This window comes from Manis javanica, chromosome 11, assembly GCF_040802235.1.
Source record: "Manis javanica isolate MJ-LG chromosome 11, MJ_LKY, whole genome shotgun sequence".
NCBI lineage: Eukaryota > Metazoa > Chordata > Mammalia > Pholidota > Manidae > Manis > Manis javanica.
In genome coordinates this window covers 4,606,081-4,626,200 of record NC_133166.1, presented here as the reverse complement: position 1 = coordinate 4,626,200, position 20,120 = coordinate 4,606,081, and the positions used below count along the sequence as shown (strand labels likewise).

Sequence of the window (20,120 nt, the reverse complement as noted above, 5' to 3'; positions counted from 1 at the left end):
GGAGACTCCGGGCCAGCAGGCGGAGGAGGTGGGGGGGCGGGGGGTAGGCGTTGCAGTGCATTCTGGGAAAGTCTCTGGGCCTTCGGCTTTGTTTCTGGCCCGAGGACTGCGTTTGTTTGGGCTTCCGAGGATCCTCAGAGGCGCCGCGGACCCGGCCAGCATGTCTGGGGTGCGAGCCGTGCGGATCAGCATCGAGTCGGCCTGCGAGAAGCAGGTCCAGGAGGTGGGCCTGGATGGCACCGAGACGTACCTGCAGCCGTTGTCCATGTCGCAGAATCTGGCGCGTCTGGCCCAGCGCATAGACTTCAGCCAGGGTTCGGGCTCCGAGGAGGAGGAGGCGGCCGGGGCCGAGGGCGACGCGCAGGACTGGGCGGCCGCCGGGCCCAGCGCCGACCAGGACGACGAGGAAGGTGCGGCCCGGGTCCGCGGCGCGGCTGATGTCGCCCTGCCTCTCCCGCGCTCCACTCGCGCGCGTAGGAGTAATCGTGCTCGCCGTCGTCGTGTTTTAGTGCTGGGCAGTTTAAGGCAGTGCTTGATTCTTAGTATTCTTTATCCTTATGCAGGTTTTCTTGAGTGAAACTGTTTGAGACACGGTCACTGGTTCAGTGTTTAAGTACGACTTGCATAGCTCTGTGATGTGGCACACACCGGCTAAGCGTCTTGTAGTTCATACCGCGGCTGTGCCACTTACTAGCTGTGTGAGCATGGGTGAGCTGCTTTGCTTCCCTGTGCAACGTGGATTATGATCGTAACACTGACTGAAAAAGGGAAAAGGTCTCTCTTGACCGGAGCATGTGATAAGGTCTAAGAGGTAGGCGGGAGCCAAATCATGTAGAGCCTAGGCCAGGATTAACATTTGGCTCTTACTGGAAGAATTGAAAGCTTTTGAAGGATTTATAGTAGATGATGTTTTTAAAAAATATTACGCCAGTTACTATGTAATAAATGGATCATAGGGAAGACAAAAACGAAAGGCGAAGGCTAGTTAGAGAATTTTGTAGAAAAAGTATGAGTGGTTTTTGGATTCTCATTGTCAAGGATAAAAAATAGTCACAATCATTGATTTAGTTATTGAAAAGACAATGACAGCTCGTTGGAAAAATAGGCCAAAGATATAAACAGCGGTCAGAGGAAAGACTTAGATCTCACTAGTAGCAAAGAGAAAAATTAAAACATTTTTAAAATGCTATTTTGAAACATAAGGAGAAATGTTAAAGCTTGTTGATGTCCAGTGTTGAAAATGTGAATTGGTAGAGCCTTTATGGAAAACAGTTCCGCAGTACCGTATATGTCAAAAGTTCTACATGTGCATCTTCTTTGACCCATTAATATTGCAGGTGTTAGTGGGACGCAGGCTGGTAAGTTTCAAGGCCCCAGCAAGTTGCAGTCAGGAGGGATGTAGGGTCAAGGCTTTGCAATAAACAAGTAGCCACACCCTGGACTCCTAAAAAATAAAGTTTTTTCCTTTTGAACCCAGATGGGCCCTAGCAACAAGCCCCAGCCAAGCATGTAAATCTCTCCCTTCTTGTGCTTATAAACCCTAGACCCTGCAGCCCTAAAGGCATCATCCTCCCTTGGAGCCCCTCCTGAGTAGCAGGAGGCTTTTTCTTTTCACTCTTCATTAAAAGCTTTGCTGGTTGCTCCATACTCTTGTCTGTTGGCTTCATTCTTCATTGCCTACAAGACATGATCCTGGGAAACCAGCATCTCAGCTGGTAACAATGTCACTTCTAAGGATTTAGCCTGTACATGTGTGTTCAAGAGGTTTGTCGCTACTAGTGTTGTTGGAGCCAATCTACATACTCATTGAATAGGAGGGGTTAAGCTTATTGTACATGCATGCTTCAGAGTATGTCATACAGTGGTAAGGAAGTACATCAGCATGTGTTGACATGGAAGTGCCTGTAGGACATATTAAAATGAGGGCAAGCAAGTAACAGAAAAATGGAAGTATATGTAATGCATAGGAGAGCATTTGGATGGGCACACCCCACCTGTTAATAGTGATCACCTCTCAGGAAAGGAAAGAATCAGGGCTGGGGAGTAAAGGAAGTTCTTCTCTTTTTACTCTGTCACTCTGTTGTTTCCAACTCTATACAATGATCATGTATTCATGAAATTTAAGCTTTAAAAATGATTAAGAAGTTGGAAGATGTTAATAGTGTTTAATATTTGAAAGCTGTCATTGTAGGTCATTTTTATTCTTGTACTTTAATGTATTTTGGGGTTTCTCTACAATTCAAGTTTTAAAAAGCTGGAAGAAAAAAGATTATTGAAAAGGCTTGGGTACATTTTTTTTTTATATCATTAATATACAATTACATGAGCAACACCGGGTTACTAGATCCCCCCCATTATCAAGTCCCCACCACATACCCCATTACAACTACTGTTTTCTCTGTGCTATACTCCCTTCCCCATGCCCCCACTACATTATGTGTGCTAATTGTAATGCCCCTTTATCCCCTTATCCCTCCCTTCCTCCCACCCCCGAGTCCCTTACCCTTTGGTAACTGTTAGTCCATTCTTGGGTTCTGTGCATCTGCTGCTGTTTTGTTCCTTCAGTTTTTGCTTTGTCCTTATGCTCCACAGATGAGTGAAATCATTTGGTACTTGTCTTTCTCCACCTGGCTTATTTCACTGAGCATAATACCCTCCAGCTCCATCCATGTTGTTGCAAATGGTAGGATTTGTTTTCTCCTTATGGCTGAATAATATTCCATTGTGTACATGTACCACATTTTCTTTATCCATTCATCTACTGATGGACACTTAGGTTGCTTCCATTTCTTGGCTAGCTTGGGTAAATTTTAAAAGATATTTGGATACCTCCCTGTGATGTGATAATGTTAGATTTAAGCTGTGGAAATTGGATATTGTATTTGTTTTGCCATTATAGGAATGCTATCTTAAATGTTAAAGATTCAACAAGTAGAGGGAATACAACTAAAAGAGGGAATACAAACAATTTGGAATAAAAACCATTGTTTCTTTTTTTTAGCACTTTCAAACATCTAACTGAGCTGTCTTCTATTCAATGTAACTAATATCTGTATTTCTTTTCTTTCTCTTTTTAGGGTTGGTAAAATTTCAACCTTCCCTTTGGCCCTGGGACTCAGTGAGGAACAATTTGAGAAGTGCCTTGACAGAAATGTGCGTTCTCTACGATGTTCTCAGTATTGTGAGGGATAAAAAATTTATGACTCTTGATCCCGTCTCTCAGGATGCACTTCCTCCAAAACAGGTATTTGTGGGCTTAATTTAATTGAATAATGGCACCATTTTATTAAGTCCTGGGACCATTATTAGGCTGTTTGCCTGTTGTTGCTTTTTCCTTTCATGCAAAATTAAGTACAGATGAAAATTCAAAGACTGGTTCAAAACAAAGGCATAAAACTGTATCTCTTTATCTGTTACTTTATTAATGTACCTGTTACCCTTGGAAGAGTTACATTTCATTGATAATGTAATACTTTAAAGGTTCCCAAATCTTAACAAATTATTATAGCCTGGATCATTAGTCTGTAATATATTAAACAAAAATGTGATGGTAAAATGACTTTGGAGTCAAATAGACCAGGGTTCAAATCCTTGTACTCTCACTAGCCCTGTGTCCTTGAACAAGTTATTTTCTGTAAGTCTTAGTTTTCCCCTCTAACGTCCCCACCCCCATCCCAGACCATTTTAGGGCCTGGTTGGAAAAGTCAGGCCAGATTATGGAGAGTATTGAAATCTAGGTAGAATTGTGGAGATATGATGGAGAGTGTATTAAACTTTTAAATGCTAGCTGAAAGGGAGACAGCAGAAGGATGAGTTGCAGCATGAAGGGTCTGAAGTCAGGAGGGTCAGTTAGGAGGTCCCTCAAGGAAACATCAGGAAGGACCATGACCAGACTGGCAGCACGGAGAGGACGCGATGGTCGTTAGAACCCGTTTGTGAAAAAGATCAGTTGATTGTAGTGACTCATGAGGTAGTAGTGTCAACATCTAGAAACATTGTGCTGGAAGACTTCTTAGGATCATTAAATCTGCTTCCTTCCTTTTACAGAGAGAATATTAAGGCCCAGAGGTATTTGTGGTATGTTCAGCTTGCAGTTAAGCCAGTGGTTAGAGACCCAGATGAGAACTACAGCACCTTACTCATCCCATTCTTCACTTGCCCTAAAGGGGAGTCTCCAGGAATTTCTTGAGATCTGCAAAAACTTAGAGTTAGGTTTTATAATATGATCAAGAGAGTATTGTGACATTTTTATGTAACTTTGTGATTTGACTCATAAGCCAGAAAACTTTCTTTTATTAAACTTGGTTTTTTGGAAGCATGTCTGATTATGGATATTTGGTGTGTATATAAAATACACAGATTTTGATACCAGTTTTCCAAAAATCAGCCTTCAGTGAAGTATACTTATTATAAATGCTGCATAGTTTTAGTCTTAATTCCAAAGCTTTCTGGAATATAAGATGACTTAGGGCTGTACACACTGGAATCATTCATTGATTCATGAAATCAAATGCTGTGTGCTATGCTTTGTTCTGGAGTTTGTGGGTATAGCGGTTTCTGCCATATAGGTGACTTTCAAGCAGGGATTGTTGTAAACTAATGAGCACCACAGAAGGATGTACCCATGGTGGGGAGGGGAGTGGCAGTACATACGAGGGGACCCTCGCCTAGGCTGGGCAAGACCAATGCCACCATGCTTCTGATCTGTAGTTCCCTGTGGTGTTTCTGATTTAACATGAGCCTTTGAGTTGATCAAGGAATAGGTTAAGGTTGTTACTTTTTAAAAAACATTGTTATGTGTATTTTACCCTATTTTTGCTTTTCTTTAATTTATAAATTGCCTCTGAAGTATGTATTTTATTGATAAAATGTATAACTTAAAAATCATTTAAAAATAATACAGAACTACAGTTTTGGATTGTTTTTGATAGAACCCTCAGACACTGCAGTTGATATCTAAAAAGAAGTCACTTGCGGGAGCAGCACAGATCCTACTGAAGGGGGCAGAAAGACTGACTAAGTCAGTCACTGAAAACCAAGAAAATAAGCTGCAAAGAGACTTCAACTCTGAGCTTTTGAAATTAAGGCAACACTGGAAACTTAGAAAAGTTGGAGATAAAATTCTTGGAGACCTGAGCTACAGAAGTGCAGGTATAATTGTTAAAATCTATGCCTTTATAGTTTGTCAAAAAGAACAATACAGGGTCAGTTGTAATGTTACATATTCTTCTATAGCATATTGTTTCTCAGTTACATGTTGCATTTTGAAGTTTTAATTTCTGTACACACAAACATCTTGAAGAAACTAAACTCTTACCCTAGCCTTATGTAAATATACATAACTAGTTTAGGTTCAATTTGAAAACCTTCCAGTTACATTTAACAGAAAGTTGAAGGATAGGCTTTGTGTGCTGACACACCCTGAGCCATAACTGACATTTTAGTCAGAAGTAAGGGGGTTGCATTAGACTCCTCAGTCAGGGACTTACCTGTACCCCTTCAAAACCCATCACAAAAGAAGAAAAGAAACATTTCTCTTCTTCCTTATTCTTTGTTTTTTCTCCTTTAAGTCTGCTGAATTGTTTTCACGTCCTGCATGAAGAAAGAGGATGGGGCAAATGTCTTTTTCCCCTTCAGCCAAGGCTGCAACACTAACTTAAGGGCTGTACTCCGTTGGTGTGCGCCAAAGCTTGGTCATCTTGAATTCACATCTTTTGGTATAACTTTGTTGTTGAGCTATAATGGGTTTCAAGAGGTAATCACAGTATGTCTTGTTATCTATGAAGGTATATTCAGAGGAGCTGTACAGTAAAAAGTTTATAAGATTCACAGCCCAATGGAGTGAAAGCTTTGCCAAGGAACAGAGCAAGGATGCCCAGCTGTGATGATTGTGCTAATAGTTGGAGAGTGATATTTTAACAGGACTCATTTAACAGGGAGGCTGTCATTATCCTAAAATTAAAGTAGAGGAAAGTAAGTTGAGGTGCTTAAGGCAAATACTGGAGCACCTCAGTGCCTCAACATTGATGTGCTTAGGGGATTTTGAATTGTGAAGGTACAGTCTTACAGAGGTGAGTTCTAGAGGCAAAGACATTTTTATGTGTTACTAGGTGGTCTGCAGGAGCAGTGCTTTCTGGCTCTGGACATTGTAAGTTCTTTCCAACAAGTAGTTACATGCAAGTACTTCCTCAGTTTCTATGGGACAGTCACCCATGATTATTAGAGGATTTGATTACATTCTGTTTTTGATTGTCTTCCCTTGTTCTAAAACAGCAGGTCGATTTTAACCACCCACTCCTGCCATAATTCAGCAGCCCAGAACAAACAACATACTCAAACTTCATAACTACACAAAAAGACATCACATACAAATCTAGAAGCTAGTTGAAAAAAAGGTGGTATCCTTTTGTCCCTCTCTGGCTCGATTCAGAACACTCCAATTTCAGCCTTATTACTAAAGCTGAGCTCCAAAGTATTTAATCTCCAAGATTTAAGTCTGAAGAAGCACATTCTAGAGGTACATCCATTTTATCAAAACCACATTGGAATAAACAATCGCATGGCCTCCGGAGTTCATATTACAATGGTTCCATTAGACCAAGGAGTCAACTGTTTTAAGGTACATAACTCTTTTTCCCTGACTTCTTTCTTCCTTTGCTCACCACCCTTCCCTGAAACACACATTTTTGCTGGGAACTTAATTTATGATTCAATGATGTAGATGTAAGGTATTATATACTTAATAATTTATGTTAAATTAATATGTTCATTTTATTTTCGATTTTTAATACCCTCTTAGGATCTCTGTTTCCTCATCATGGTACATTTGAAGTAATAAAGAATACAGATATTGATCTGGATAAGAAGATACCTGAAGATTACTGTCCCCTTGATGTCCAAATCCCTAGTGATTTAGAGGGGTCTGCGTATATCAAGGTATTTGTCAAAGTATTTTTTAGGTAATTTCTTATTACTGGCTAAGAAGCTAATTTGCTGACATTTTTTTCATGTTTCTATTGTCACATAGGTTTCAATTCAAAAACAGGCCCCAGACATAGGTGATCTCGGCACAATCAACCTCTTCAAACGACCTTTACCCAAATCCAAACCAGGTGTAGTTATTTTCTGTTTTCTAACTTCTGATCTTATCTGAGCTTAGTTATAAATAAACCGAAGATAGATGTAGATAGTAAAAATAGAGTAAGAACAAGTGAAAATGTATTATTTATGAGTTGTTAATTAACTTAGTGAGTAACTGTACAGTTCTTTTTTTAAGGTTGAACTTATTTGCCAGTTTTCTCTATAGAATAAGTGAGAATTTTTATATATTTTGGAAGGGATATGCTCTAATACAGTGCTTTATGAACTTTTGTTGTATGTATTCAGATCACCATTTAAGCTAGGTAATGCATAATATTGTTATATAATTGACATGTACATACATCCCCTGTCTTTCAGGTTCCCCACATTGGCAGACGAAATTAGAAGCTGCACAAAATGTCCTCCTGTGTAAAGAAATTTTTGCACAGCTCTCTCGGGAAGCTGTTCAAATTAAATCACAGATCCCTCACATTGTAGTGAAAAATCAGATTATCTCTCAGCCCTTTCCAAGTAAGAGCAGCCAATCCTTTTGAGGTTATTAGAAATAGGACTTTGTGGTTTGGGGAACAGGGCAGAGTGGGTAGCTATATGGGTGTGTCGGGGCAACAGTGAGAACAAAGAGATAGCATGCCACCCATGATGGCAGCCGGTAAAGTGTGCAACACAGACTGCATTGGCAGTTCTCTGTGTTACAAGTATTGTAACTCCTGGGCTTTATGTATGTTTTGCAGTGTCAGAACTGCTACTCAGCAGCAGGTGATTTGAGGTGTCTATGCTCACACCATCTCTGGAAGGTTCTTCAGGGATCCTGCCTTACTGTCTAAAGGAGATGTCAACTAGTCAATGTTTGATTTACTAAATACCCATAATATTCCTAAGTTTGTAGAAATTGGACACTAATTATATTAGTCTAAAGCAGTTAGACTTGCCCTGGAGATCAGTTTCTAGTTAGCTATGCACTTGTATATTTACATCAGTTCTAAGGAATATCTTCATAGAACTTGTCTTAAGAATACGTTTTAGAAGTGAAAGATTCCATTCTGGTTTTCATGGCAGCAAAAAAGAGTGTCTTCTAGTCAATTAGACTAGATACCAAATATGTGGGGGTTTTTTTAAAGTTGTGTTTTGTTTTGTTTTTTTATTTTAAAGGCAAGAAAAAACAAATAATATATAGCTTCTCTCCACCTGTCTTTAGCCACAGCTCAAGGTCAACAGTCTCACTGTAGATCAACAGAATTTGGATTGTTAAAATACACAGTAGTTGAGCATATTCATAAGTAGTCATTTTGGTGTAAAAATGTTAGTCATGAAGCCTAATCTTCAAGTTTAGAATATATCTTTTGGGAATGGGCTATGACTACCCTTTACGAAAACAGTTTGTGCCTTTCCATATTTTAGGTCATTTGTATCTGTCCTACTTCTTTTTGTAAACAGGTTTGCAGTTATCTATTTCTTTGTGCCATTCCTCAAATGATAAGAAATCCCAGAAGTCTGCTACTGAGAAGCAAAGTCCAGAAGACCATCTTTATGTCCTCGAGCATAATTTGCACCTACTAATTAGAGAGGTAATGAAATGAATGTTTTATCTTTGCATTGTGGTAAGCGTTTCCAGGGCAGTGAATGTACACAGGCCCCTGTGCTGAGTCCTCATTGTTCTCATGGCAATGACGTTCACTATCTGTGATGTGAAAGCTCCTTGCTCTATTTCTATATGTAAAGACATACAGAAAAAAGAGACATATGTATATGTGTGTACATACATATATACACAGAGATCATCTGAATTTCCAGTCTCTGTGCAGAGGGAAGAGGGACGCTGACAGGGTGATGAGGGAAAACATCTTGCCAGAACCTATTAACAGGATAGTTGAGTTATTTCGGGACATATTCTACTTGTAGGTTATCTAGAACTGTGTCCAGAGAGCTGGTTCACAGTTTAGGCTAATTTCAAAAGAACCCCCACAAGAAACTTAATAGAAGCATATGTTTTCCAGCCTCTTCTGTCTTTTTAATATGTGATTATTGGTGGTTTTTAAAAAAAATTTTTGTAACTATGGTGATGGATGTTAACTAGATTTGTGATCGTTTTGTAATATGTACAAATAGCGAATCATTACATTGTACACCTGAAACTCATATGTTTTACCTCAGTTAAGAGAAATAAATAAAAGATAAAATGGTTGTTTTGTTACAGTTTCATAAACAGACCTTGAGCTCCATCATGATGCCTCACCCAGCAAGTGCACCTTTTGGCCACAAGAGAATGAGACTTTCGGGTCCTCAGGCTTTTGATAAAAATGAAATTAACTCATTACAGTCCAGTGAAGGGCTTCTGGAAAAAATAATTAAGCAAGCAAAGCATATTTTTCTGAGAAGTAGGTAAGGATGAAGTTTCTTTGAAACTATGACCCTTTTTTCCTTTATTAATATTTGTTCCTTTTGGCATATTTTAACCGTTTTCCAAGGAGAGGGCAGTGGCTGCAGTGTTAAGTAAGTTCACGGCCGTACGTAGATGACGGCCCCCCAGGTTCGGGGCCGACTTGGGTCCATGGCCCCTGTGACTTTCTAACCTTGGCACTGTGGTCTCAGAAGCCGACTGACTAGGAACATGCCTTAGAACACCTCACTTTCTTCAGTTACCCATCCACGAGATACTTATTCCTGAATGGATATAAAGTCTTTGAAGCTTTGTGTAATTTTTGGTTGTTGCCTGTTTAGGACTTTGGAAGGCCCTTTTCCCACAGGTTGACTTGTTTAGTCCTTGTTCTCCGGGGTAAACAGTGGTGACCCATTTTTACCCATATTTGAAGCGTAGAGAAGTTGTGCAACTTGTTTAGGTCACACAGCTAAAAAGTAGCAAAATCGGGATTTATCCCCAAGTCTAGATAACAGCCAAGTTCATTTTCTTTATTCCATACACATTGTTTACAAAGCTTGGCATGATTAGACCCGAATGTATCGTTTTCAGCTGCTGAAGGTACTCTTCCTCTGTAGTTTGGTCCTTGGTTGAGAGGTCTGTTTTCATTCCCTTCAGAATTGCGTCTTGATAGGACTGGAATTTTGGGTGGCGGCACTACTCTTCTGTGGATGATGCTTTATTTTTAGTTTTTAGTTTTTTCTTGTTAACATAGTCATGACTTTATTAGCACATTATTTGTAATCTTAGAATGGAAACTTAGATCCGAAGCTCTTAGTAAAATGAGTTAGGATGATGTGTTAGAGAAGACAGCATGATGCAGTGAAAAGGTCAGGAATTTAAGGGGAAAGATGTGTTTAAGCCAGGGCTCCGCTGCTTGCTAAGTAACTCTAGGCAAATTTCTGAATATCTAGGAGTCTGGTCTTAGGATGTAATTAAACCATGTGTGCAGAAGTTCCTTCTAAGCAATAGAATATTATATGGTAGGTTATTGTCCTTACTTTCCATTTATACAGTCATAAAAGCTCTTAACCATAAGACAGGGACGTGGGAATAGCTATCTTTAGAACCATTATACATTTCAGAGCAGTAGTTACAGTCTTGGAAGCTGCAAAGCTTTTAAAATGTTCTCCTTTCCCTCCTACTTAAAAAAATAATGTTCAATGCCATCTGTATAAATACCACACACAGCGAGACCTACTGTTAGCATGTTCGTGTACTTTGATATATACGTGCCAGTGTGTGTACCCATCTTTTTTAAAAAACAGCTGGAATCATAAAATTTTATACCCTGCCTTCACTTAATACTGTAAATGTTTTCATCTTTGATTAAATGCTTTTCAAAGAAACTTTAATAGCCATGTAATGCCCCATTATATTTCATGATTTCTTTTACCAATTCTCCACTGTTAGATACTTTTTATTTCCAGTTTGTTGATAACATGTAATGCTAAGATGAACACTTGGATGCATATTTATCTGCTGTAGGAATTTCTGAAGCACTGTCAAGGGAACAGATCGCAGAAAAGGATGTACTGAAAGAAGCCAGTACTAGAGCAGAGGGAGTGAAAGAGCAAATCCCAAGCCCACTTATGTAAAAGCCCCTGTTCTTAAAGCCTGTTTACATTTCCTCCATTTTTCCTTCTCTTTCCAATCAAGTGCTAGAACCAGGTACTTAGAAACTGAGGACCTCCAATAATGTGGTTAACGTACATGGTTTACGCTTTGGTTACAGGCAGTGGCTGTTGGTTACTGTGTATAAGACGTAAAGGAAAAGTTACTGGCTCGGGAATTACACCCCCAGGTGTTTGGCTGTGGAGGCTGACTCCCAGGTTTTATACCCCAGCTTACAGCTGTTGAACCTGAGGCAAATTACTACACATTGCCAAACTGCTTTTTTCTCTCCTGAAAAATAGAAATGATATAGTATCTACCTCATAGTTGCTAATAAGAGTAAATTATATAATTCCTGAAAGTACTACAATATTTGGTATATAATGAGGACTTGATGAGTCTTATTTCTCACCCATACATGTCATATATTTATCATATTAGAGTAGATTTTAATTGTGCAGGAAGTCTCTCTGGCTTCTTGTGAAAATGATCAGAATTCCATTACAGCAGTGGGCCTCAGCTGTGGGTGTGTCCCAGGTCATTGGTTATGAGGGCTCAAGTCCCGACATTTATGAATGATTGTCCTTACAGAGCTGAGGCCAGGCTTCAAGAAGCATCCTTTCCACTGTGGTCTGCTAAGCTTTCCTGGGTGAGGGAAGACAGACTGGAGATGAAATCACACAAACCGGTGCCTGAGAGTACGTTGCAAGGCGATGCTGACAGCCAGCACCTCAGAGCAATGTGAAGGGGGGCTCCAAGCCCGTGACCTTCCTTTAAAATCTTTACAAAAATAGTAGTCATCTGGTTTTCAAATATCCATAAAATTGAGAGATGATTAATGATCTTACTATTTTCTATAGTGACATTTTAAAATCGTCAACTTCTTTTCTTTCAAAGAACTGCTGCAACTATTGACAGCTTAGCCAGTCGCATCGAGGACCCTCAGATACAGGCCCATTGGTCAAATATTAATGATGTTTATGAATCCAGTGTGAAAGTTTTAATCACTTCACAAGGTTATGAACAAATATGCAAGTAAGTGTCAAAAACAAGGTATTTGTTTAATATATTCAGTTGCTTTTTATATATTGAAGTTTGTTGAGTGATGTATATCAAGATTTTGTTTTTTATTTGCTAGTATAGCATAACATTCCAGTAAATTATATCAACTGTAGAGTGTTTATAAAAATGAGAAGTAAGGATGGCTAAAATAGTCGTTATTAGTAACGGTCACACACTGAGCTGTGGTGCAAAGTGAACGTCAGCCCTGAGCAGAAGGCTGCCACCCCTCCTTAGATTCCAGTCTGCGTCAGAACTTGTCAAGGCTGTGGCAGGTCCAGGCCATTTGGAGGAGGGCCACCCACATTAGAGCGCATGGTCTCCATATTGCACCGAATCAGGCCGAGTTTTGTAGCTCTCTCCTGGCCTGGGATTGGTTCCGAGTCTGATCCAATTCCTGATGATGCCCGTAGATCTAGGCTGCCAGCTGTGTCTGTAGAGGGGACAAAATGGCTTCTGTCCCCAGCATTCACAGGGACGTGTCCACGTGGTGTACGTTCACAAATGACAGGTGAATGTACAGATCAGTGGTTGCCAGAAGGCAGGGGTGAATGGGTAAAAGCGGTCAGAAGGTAGAGCATTCCAGTTATGAAGTCAGTCAGTCCTGGGCGTGTGATGTACAGCATGGTGACCATAGTAAATACTGTGTTGTATGTTTGGCAGTAGCTAAGAGAGTATATCCTACAAGTTTTCATCACTCACAGAAAAGTAGGTAACTGTGAGGTGATGGATGCTGACTTCCTGTGGTGATGATTTTGCAGTACATACGTCAGATCATTGTGTTGTTCACCTTAAACTAACACAATGATATATGTCAGTCATGTCTCAGTAAAACTCGGGGGGAGACACCAAGATCATACAGTTAGCTAGTAGCCCCGAAAGGCACTTTTGGTCTCCATTTGAGCCTCTGCAATTTAACAACTGACAAGACAGAGCTGCCCACTCCCGCGTCGGTCTGAGAGAGTCACTAGCAGGCGTTTGTCAGGCTCTGAGGGCTTCACATTTTCCCAGCTTCAGTCGCTCTATTCCAGGCAGTCCTGACAAGCCACAGTGGTCTCTCCAGTGAGCAAAACACACCTCAAAACAAAACCCCACCCTAAGGAGTAAGGGAGTGTAACATATTTATACTGTTGTCTTTTACTATGGAGGCTTTAATTTTTTTTTAATGAAAAATAGTAGATGAGCATGACTTAAAAGATCAAATACAGAAGATAAAAGAGTACACAACAGAAAGGAAATCAGTCTTGAAACTTGTAGGAAAAGATGGTGGAGTGAAGCTGGAGTGTGGTTTTCTTCGTCTGTACCTAAAGAATGAAATATTTGGGGTGATTTGGGCTGTGGTAGGAGAGTAGGAGTCGTAACAAGTTTGGTGTGTGTTCTGTTAAGGCTGGGTGATGGGGTCATCAGCCTTCATTATACTACACTCTGCTTCTGTTTGTGTTTAAAACTTTTCCATAATATAAAGTGAAGAGAGAATGAGCACAAAGGAGAGGAAAAGAAAAAAACCGTCAGTATTGAGTTGTTAACAGCTGAAACATCACACAACTGTGGGATATCGTTCCAAGCGCCAAGGTTCTAAATTGTGAGGAAAGGTTAGTGATAATGTAGCCCTGACAGAACTGGAAGGACACAGGAAGTAGAGGGCCATAGTAGAGTGTCCTTTCCCTCGTCTTTCATAGCTGAGGTCATTTTACACTATTTAAAGTTGAAAGTAATTCTGTTTCCTAGAATTCCCTAGAAGCATGCATTGGAAACAGTTTCTTATACTTCCTTCTAGAAAAGTCTGCATTTACAAGCATATATATCCTGCTGATTTTATATGATGCTGTGTTTTAAAAATTGAGATACTGATTCACATATGAAAGTTGACCACTTAAAGTGCAATTCAGTGGTTTTTAGTATATTCCCTACGTTGTGTAACTATCATCACTGTCTAATTCCCGAACATTTCCATCACTCCAAAAAGAAAGCCTGTGCCCAGCAGGAGTCACTCTCGATTTGTGTACTTCTTTACTTGGTAGTCCTTTGGTGAATAAGCATTACTAATTAGCACATAGATTTATTCTTTTTTACAGCTTTTTGTGCTCCATTTTATGTGTGAAGACTTTTAATCAGCCTTCTCTTGATGAACATTTTAATTAGATGCCAGCAAAGTAATTTATACATTTGCAAGTGTATCCATAGGATAAAGTCCTACAAGTGTAACTGCTGGGTCAAGAGATTAGGACATTTGCAGTTTTGATTAATGTTTGATTAATTGCTCCTTCCAATAGCGATAAGAATTCCTCTTCCCCAAACCCTTTTTAAAAAAAAGGAGTTTTAAAAATTTGGTTAGATTTATAAGTCTTTTCCTTTAAGCCTTCTGACTTTTGCATTTCTCTTTAAAGAAATAAATAAATTTTAATTCATCAGAATTAAAATTTTATATAGACAATGGCCAAAATGTTTTATTCCTAAATATTTACTGTAAACTAAAGTTAGAAAAAAAGAGGTACTGTCAAGTGTGGAATGATACGCTGTATTTTTCTGCATTTATACATCTAGGTAATTTGATCTGGAGAATTGTGTTCCTTGTACATGCCTATGCTAAAAATTTATAAACTGGTTTGGAAGAGTGTAGTGATGTGTTATTCACTGGCTGTCTTACGAGTTTCTGTGACCAAAGCCAGGTTAATAAATAGTGTGGACTTACATTCTGAGTTACTTGCTAATTATTTCAGGAGTAGGTGAAGAACTAACAAAGCCTTTTCTCTTTTTGTATGAGAATCTGACCTTTGGTTAACTTTCTAGCTCTGGAACCCTAGTAACCTGACATAGGGAGATGCCATCTGGCTACTAGGCAGCATTGCTTATACCAAAAATAATCCCAAACTAGTGGAACGGACCTGGACTGGGAGGAGTTAGAAACACCCGATGGGGATGCCCTTGGATTTCCCCAGGTGGGGTAACTACCAAACTGGGTAGTGTCTCTCGTGGGCACCCTGGGAACCACGGTGCGGAGTTGCTACAGGAGCACGCGGCTGCTCTGGGAAATGAGGTCCAAGTCAGGGCAGGCTCCACATATACCCAGTGGGCATCTCATCTCATTGCAACAAGGTGCACTGCTCCTGTGTCGACAGCTTCTTGTCCTGCAAGGATAGAGTCGATGAGCAGCCGCCGTTGGCCCCAGGCAAGCTGTGGTTCCTCCCCACACCCTCCTTGGCGGACTGGTGCTCACTGCGGTGGCCGATGGGAGTCTCACGGTTTGGTTGATCCTCAGCAAACCCCTCTTTTCCCAGGTGTTGGTCTAGGTCATCAAAACCATTACTTTCTTTTTCTTTGATGTTAAGGGTTAATGTTTGTGGCATTGTATGAGATGACTTTGAACATTTCTGATTTTTAGTATGTCTGTCTGTAAAGGTCCATTCAGCTACAGTTGAATATTGGAGTTGAGCAGATCCGAGTTGTACACAGAGACGGAAGAGTCATCACACTGTCTCACCAGGAGCAGGAGCTACAGGATTTCCTCCTGTCCCAGGTAACCGCCGCCGACTGTGAGCGCGCAGACCCTGCCTCTCACAACCATTTAAAGAGGTACAGTAAGTTATAAGAGGAACACTACTTTCTGTGCCATCTTTTTAATCTATTGAATGTGTAGTACACATTTTACAACCTACTGGTTGATTGAAAATGTTGAAAAGCTGTCCTAGACTTATTTCCACCTAATTTGTATTTGTGATGAAGGACTATTTCTGAGACTCACAAACTTTTTTTTATTTCTCATGTTTGCCAAGGTCTATACCTCTCTGGGACCACATGAAAGTGGAGTATTCACCCAAGGAAATCAGAGAAAGGGAGAAACTTTAGTAACCATTCTCCATAATAGTAAATGGAAAGTTTTTATCTTAAGCCAATAAAGAGTTTATTTAAAATGCTGTGTCTTCTAGTCCCAGCTCCACCACAACGTTGCTTTGTGACACTGGACAAATTTCTGTGCCTTTCTTTCCCCATCTGTAAAGTAAGAACTGTATTTTCCTGCCCTCTTTGTGGAGCTGTAGTGATCCAGTGAAAAACTTCCTTATGGAAGAAAGGGTAGGCTTTAAAATGCTAATGTAGCTTTCACATAATAGATGTATTTATTACTCATAAAATTTCTTTTAAAAATACACTTTCATCCTAGAAGCAACACTCTTCTTTACTGATTTGCTTCCTTGGTACCAGTTAAATAAAATGCATTTGTGAGGTGCAGCAGCTCCTGGTTGATTACACCTAAAATGACTGTGGTCAACTTAAGCACACAGAGAAATGTATTGGAAGGCTACTGGGTAGCTCCCAGAATCAATGGGAAATCTAGAGAACAAGGCTTGCAAAGAATACGGATCAAAGGAAGCTAGGTAGTGATCAGTCCTGGGGAATACCACTGTTGCCCTCCTGACACCGAGCCTTCATCCCTGGTGGCGGGATGCACTCTAACTTGCCCCCGTGTATCAGCCACGGTGTTAGTGGGAAATACTTGGCACATTCAGGAGAATTTCAGGTCAGTTTATTTTCCTAGCACCGACTTACAAAAGTGTGGGTAGTGTGGGTGTAGGGGAACCACCAGTGAAACTGTGGTAACCTGTTGCTAACAATAACCAGCCCTAACCAAAGGGGTAAGGGAGACACAAGTGACAGGTACCCTAAAAGGGAGAGTCATGTACAATAGGCCACCTTAAAAAGACCAGTGGCCTTTTGTCACGGGATGCAAGCAGCCCGGACACCCTCACGAGAGGGTACCGGGACAGAAATGCCCTGACCTCACTCTCTTCCTTGCCATCCTGATTGCACAGCTCCCATTATCTGAACCCAAACAATCCAGAGGACAGAAAGCTGCTAATGTAACCGGACAGGTCAACCTTTGAGATTCGAAGGGCAAATGGGGGATGTTCCACGTGCCCTGCTGCTCTTAATAGGGCGCCCCAGTCAGTGCTGCGGGTGGGGGTCTGCAGTTGGCTGGTTTTGAGTCGTGCCTGTGCCCAAGCTGCCAGTGGACAGGGAAAGCAAGCCCCAGGCTATTCTAGCTTCTGCATTGGAAGGTGGGGTCCAGTAGGTACACAGAGGAGGCGACCTCAGACATGGGCTAGGGTTTCCACGCCAGGTGCTGAAAACCCCAACAGATGTTTACTTTACAGTTGTGATGTCAGGTTGCTGCAGATGTGCCCATGCTGATTGTCAGTAGAGTGTCCTCTTTCTTTCGTAGATGTCACAGCACCAGGTGCATGCAGTTCAGCAGCTGGCCAAGGTTATGGGCTGGCAGGTCCTGAGCTTCGGGAATCACATGGGGCTTGGGCCCATGGAGAGCATCGGCAACGCCTCTGCCGTCATGGTGGCCTCCCCAAGTGGGGACTATGCCATTTCAGGTACTTGCTGCTGCTTTCAGTGTGGGAGGCCCTTTGGGGGTTTGGCCTTAACATTCAGCTTTCACAGTTACACATACGTAATTGACCTCTGCTGCAAGTGAGTTCATGTGGTTGGTATGCTGAGCGTATGTCTGATCATAGTTATCATTCAGACCAACAGATTATTACTTCTCTCTACAGTAGTTTTAAATAAGATGTTGCTTGCAACACATTCTCCTAAGATCACCTAAAAACTGCCATCAGCATTGTTATTCCTGCATGCAGTTCAAAACCTTTCATGGATAAATGCTTTTTAAAAATGAACTGCTGCAACTATGCAAGAATAATGTCTGATCCTGGACATGGTTAAGGGGTGGACTAGAGAGGAGAGGTTTTATTCAGCGTCTGCTCTGCGGGGGAAACTTGAACGGGCCTTCCGCCTATTGTTTAGTTGAAGTTTATATTTGGAAAACTTGAACGGGCCTTCCGCCTATTGTTTAGTTGAAGTTTATATTTGAAGTGCTTATGATTTTAGTGTGATCTTTTTTAGTATCTGCTCTAAGTATTTGAAAAAGTGGGTAATTAGACATTTTACCCACAGAGTCACAGCTTGTGTATCTGCAGGCTTGGTCATTGCTAGGCCTGTATTGATAAGAAGGTCAGAACACCCTTTTCTTCTTTCCTGAGTTATAAAGCCTCATTCAAGCCTGAAGTTCTTAATTTGGAATAATAGTCCCATCATCGCTCCTAATCCCGACTCTGAGTGTTTGAGTTTCATTATAAGATATAAACCAATTCCTTGAGTGATTGGATTATTAAATAATGTTTTAGAAAAAATAAATTGGTGATTTTCTGAAGATACAGGACATTTAACTTTCCTACGCCAAAGTTCATTTTGCTGCATTTTTATAATAGTGATTCATGAGTATTTATACCCGCCTACTATAGATAAATTAGTACTTTTTTTTAGCAGATTGAAACTGAAAAGCACTTCTAAATAAGAAATGTTAAATTGATAGACAAGGTTTTTGTATTTTTGGCAGAATGAAGTTGTGTGATCCTTTTGTTTTCTAATATGCGCGTTGATATTTTGGTTTTGTCCCATAGTCCGTAACGGCCCTGAAAGTGGCAGCAAGATTATGGTTCAGTTTCCCCGTAACCAGTGTAAAGACCTTCCAAAAAGTGATGTCTTACAAGACAGCAAATGGAATCACCTTCGTGGACCGTTCAGAGAAGTTCAGTGGAATAAAATGGAAGGTCGAAACTTTGTTTATAAAATGGAGCTGCTTATGTCTGCTCTCAGCCCTTGTCTACTATGATCTTCAAGAAGTTTCCAGTTTTTTTTCCAGAGATGTTTCCAGAAACTTTGACTTGAGATATCTGTGGATAAAGTGTAAGCACAAGGAAGAAAACTCTTCCAAAGGAATAGTTTTATAAAGTAACAGTTTGCAAATGTTTAACTAGCATTTTGAGACCTTTCATTTTATAAATGACAAGGACTTTGAAACGCAGAAGTTTATGTACAATTACGGAGTATATAGTACGGGGAGATGTAAAATACTACTTTTCATGCAGTTAACTTGAAATGTTAATAACTTACAGGTTTGAGTTTGCATTTTAAAATATTCTTTCGATGTTGACATCAAATAAAGGGATAAAAAGTCCATTCACTCTCTGAACTCTTAACCTTAATGAATTGTGTCTTTTATTCTACTTGTCTTGTTCCATTATTTGGTAAAAAATTGAACAAGAATATTCTTACGGCCCAGCTTTCGTGCAGGAATTCACTCACGCTGAGAGAGGTGGACCCTTTCCCTGAAGTGTGACAAAGAGCCTGCCAGCAGAAGGGGCCTGTCCTCTCTTCCATACCTGAGCGATTAAGCATGCTCTTTTCTTAGTGAATAAAGTACCGCTTCGTCCAGTTGTCTTCTCTGCATGCCTGAGTCTCATTGGTACTTTGAGAATGTCCTCAGAAAGCACCAGCTGAAGGTACTGGGATCTGTAGGGAGTGCTGGGGTCCCTGTTTGGCCTCTTCTCCCACTGGAATGACAGTGCTCCCCCAGGCCACTCACATCTTGCTCCATCCCTGGGATTCTCCGGCCCCTGCCCTGCGGCCCTGGATTGCCTCTTCCAATCAAAGTCTTGTCCTGTCTCATTCCATTAGCTCTCTGCTTTTACAAGGGGAAAATACTAATGGATTAATGGGTTACATTTTATAAAATGTTTGAACTTCTTAGACATAGTCCCCCAATCCTAAAATGTGCCTGAGGAACTTCCCTTAATGAGAGACAGGCTTTTGGGCCTTTGGAACCACTGTAAGTTGAGTAAAGATACCCTTTTTATAAATTTTTAAGATATCCTTTTAATAAATTACATGAAGTAACTTATAGCCCTCTGTATTTATCTGACCTATTTTTCTTTTAAAAGCAAAACAGAGCTTGTAAGCCACAGAATACCTTAATACCTTTGGGTTTTTGTTTGTTTTTTCCCCTTCTGATCAAGGTATTGTACCCTTGCTTGCAACCCATGAAAATTAAAATAATTGAAATTAAAATATGAAATGGCTTTTAAAA

General features: G+C 40.4%; 1 protein-coding gene across 1 annotated transcript; it reads left to right on the top strand.

The window, feature by feature from the left end:
• The first annotated feature begins 41 nt into the window (after window positions 1-41).
• MED17 (mediator complex subunit 17) lies at window positions 42-19,233 on the top strand. Its single transcript, XM_073215858.1, has 12 exons — window positions 42-410; window positions 3,078-3,244; window positions 4,932-5,151; window positions 6,800-6,936; window positions 7,028-7,112; window positions 7,459-7,611; window positions 8,536-8,666; window positions 9,296-9,480; window positions 12,029-12,166; window positions 15,590-15,707; window positions 17,409-17,568; window positions 18,655-19,233. The coding sequence occupies exons 1-12, from the start codon at window positions 161-163 to the stop codon at window positions 18,864-18,866; spliced, it is 1,956 nt and encodes a 651-aa protein (XP_073071959.1). The 5' UTR covers window positions 42-160; the 3' UTR covers window positions 18,867-19,233.
• The last annotated feature ends 887 nt before the right edge of the window (window positions 19,234-20,120 follow it).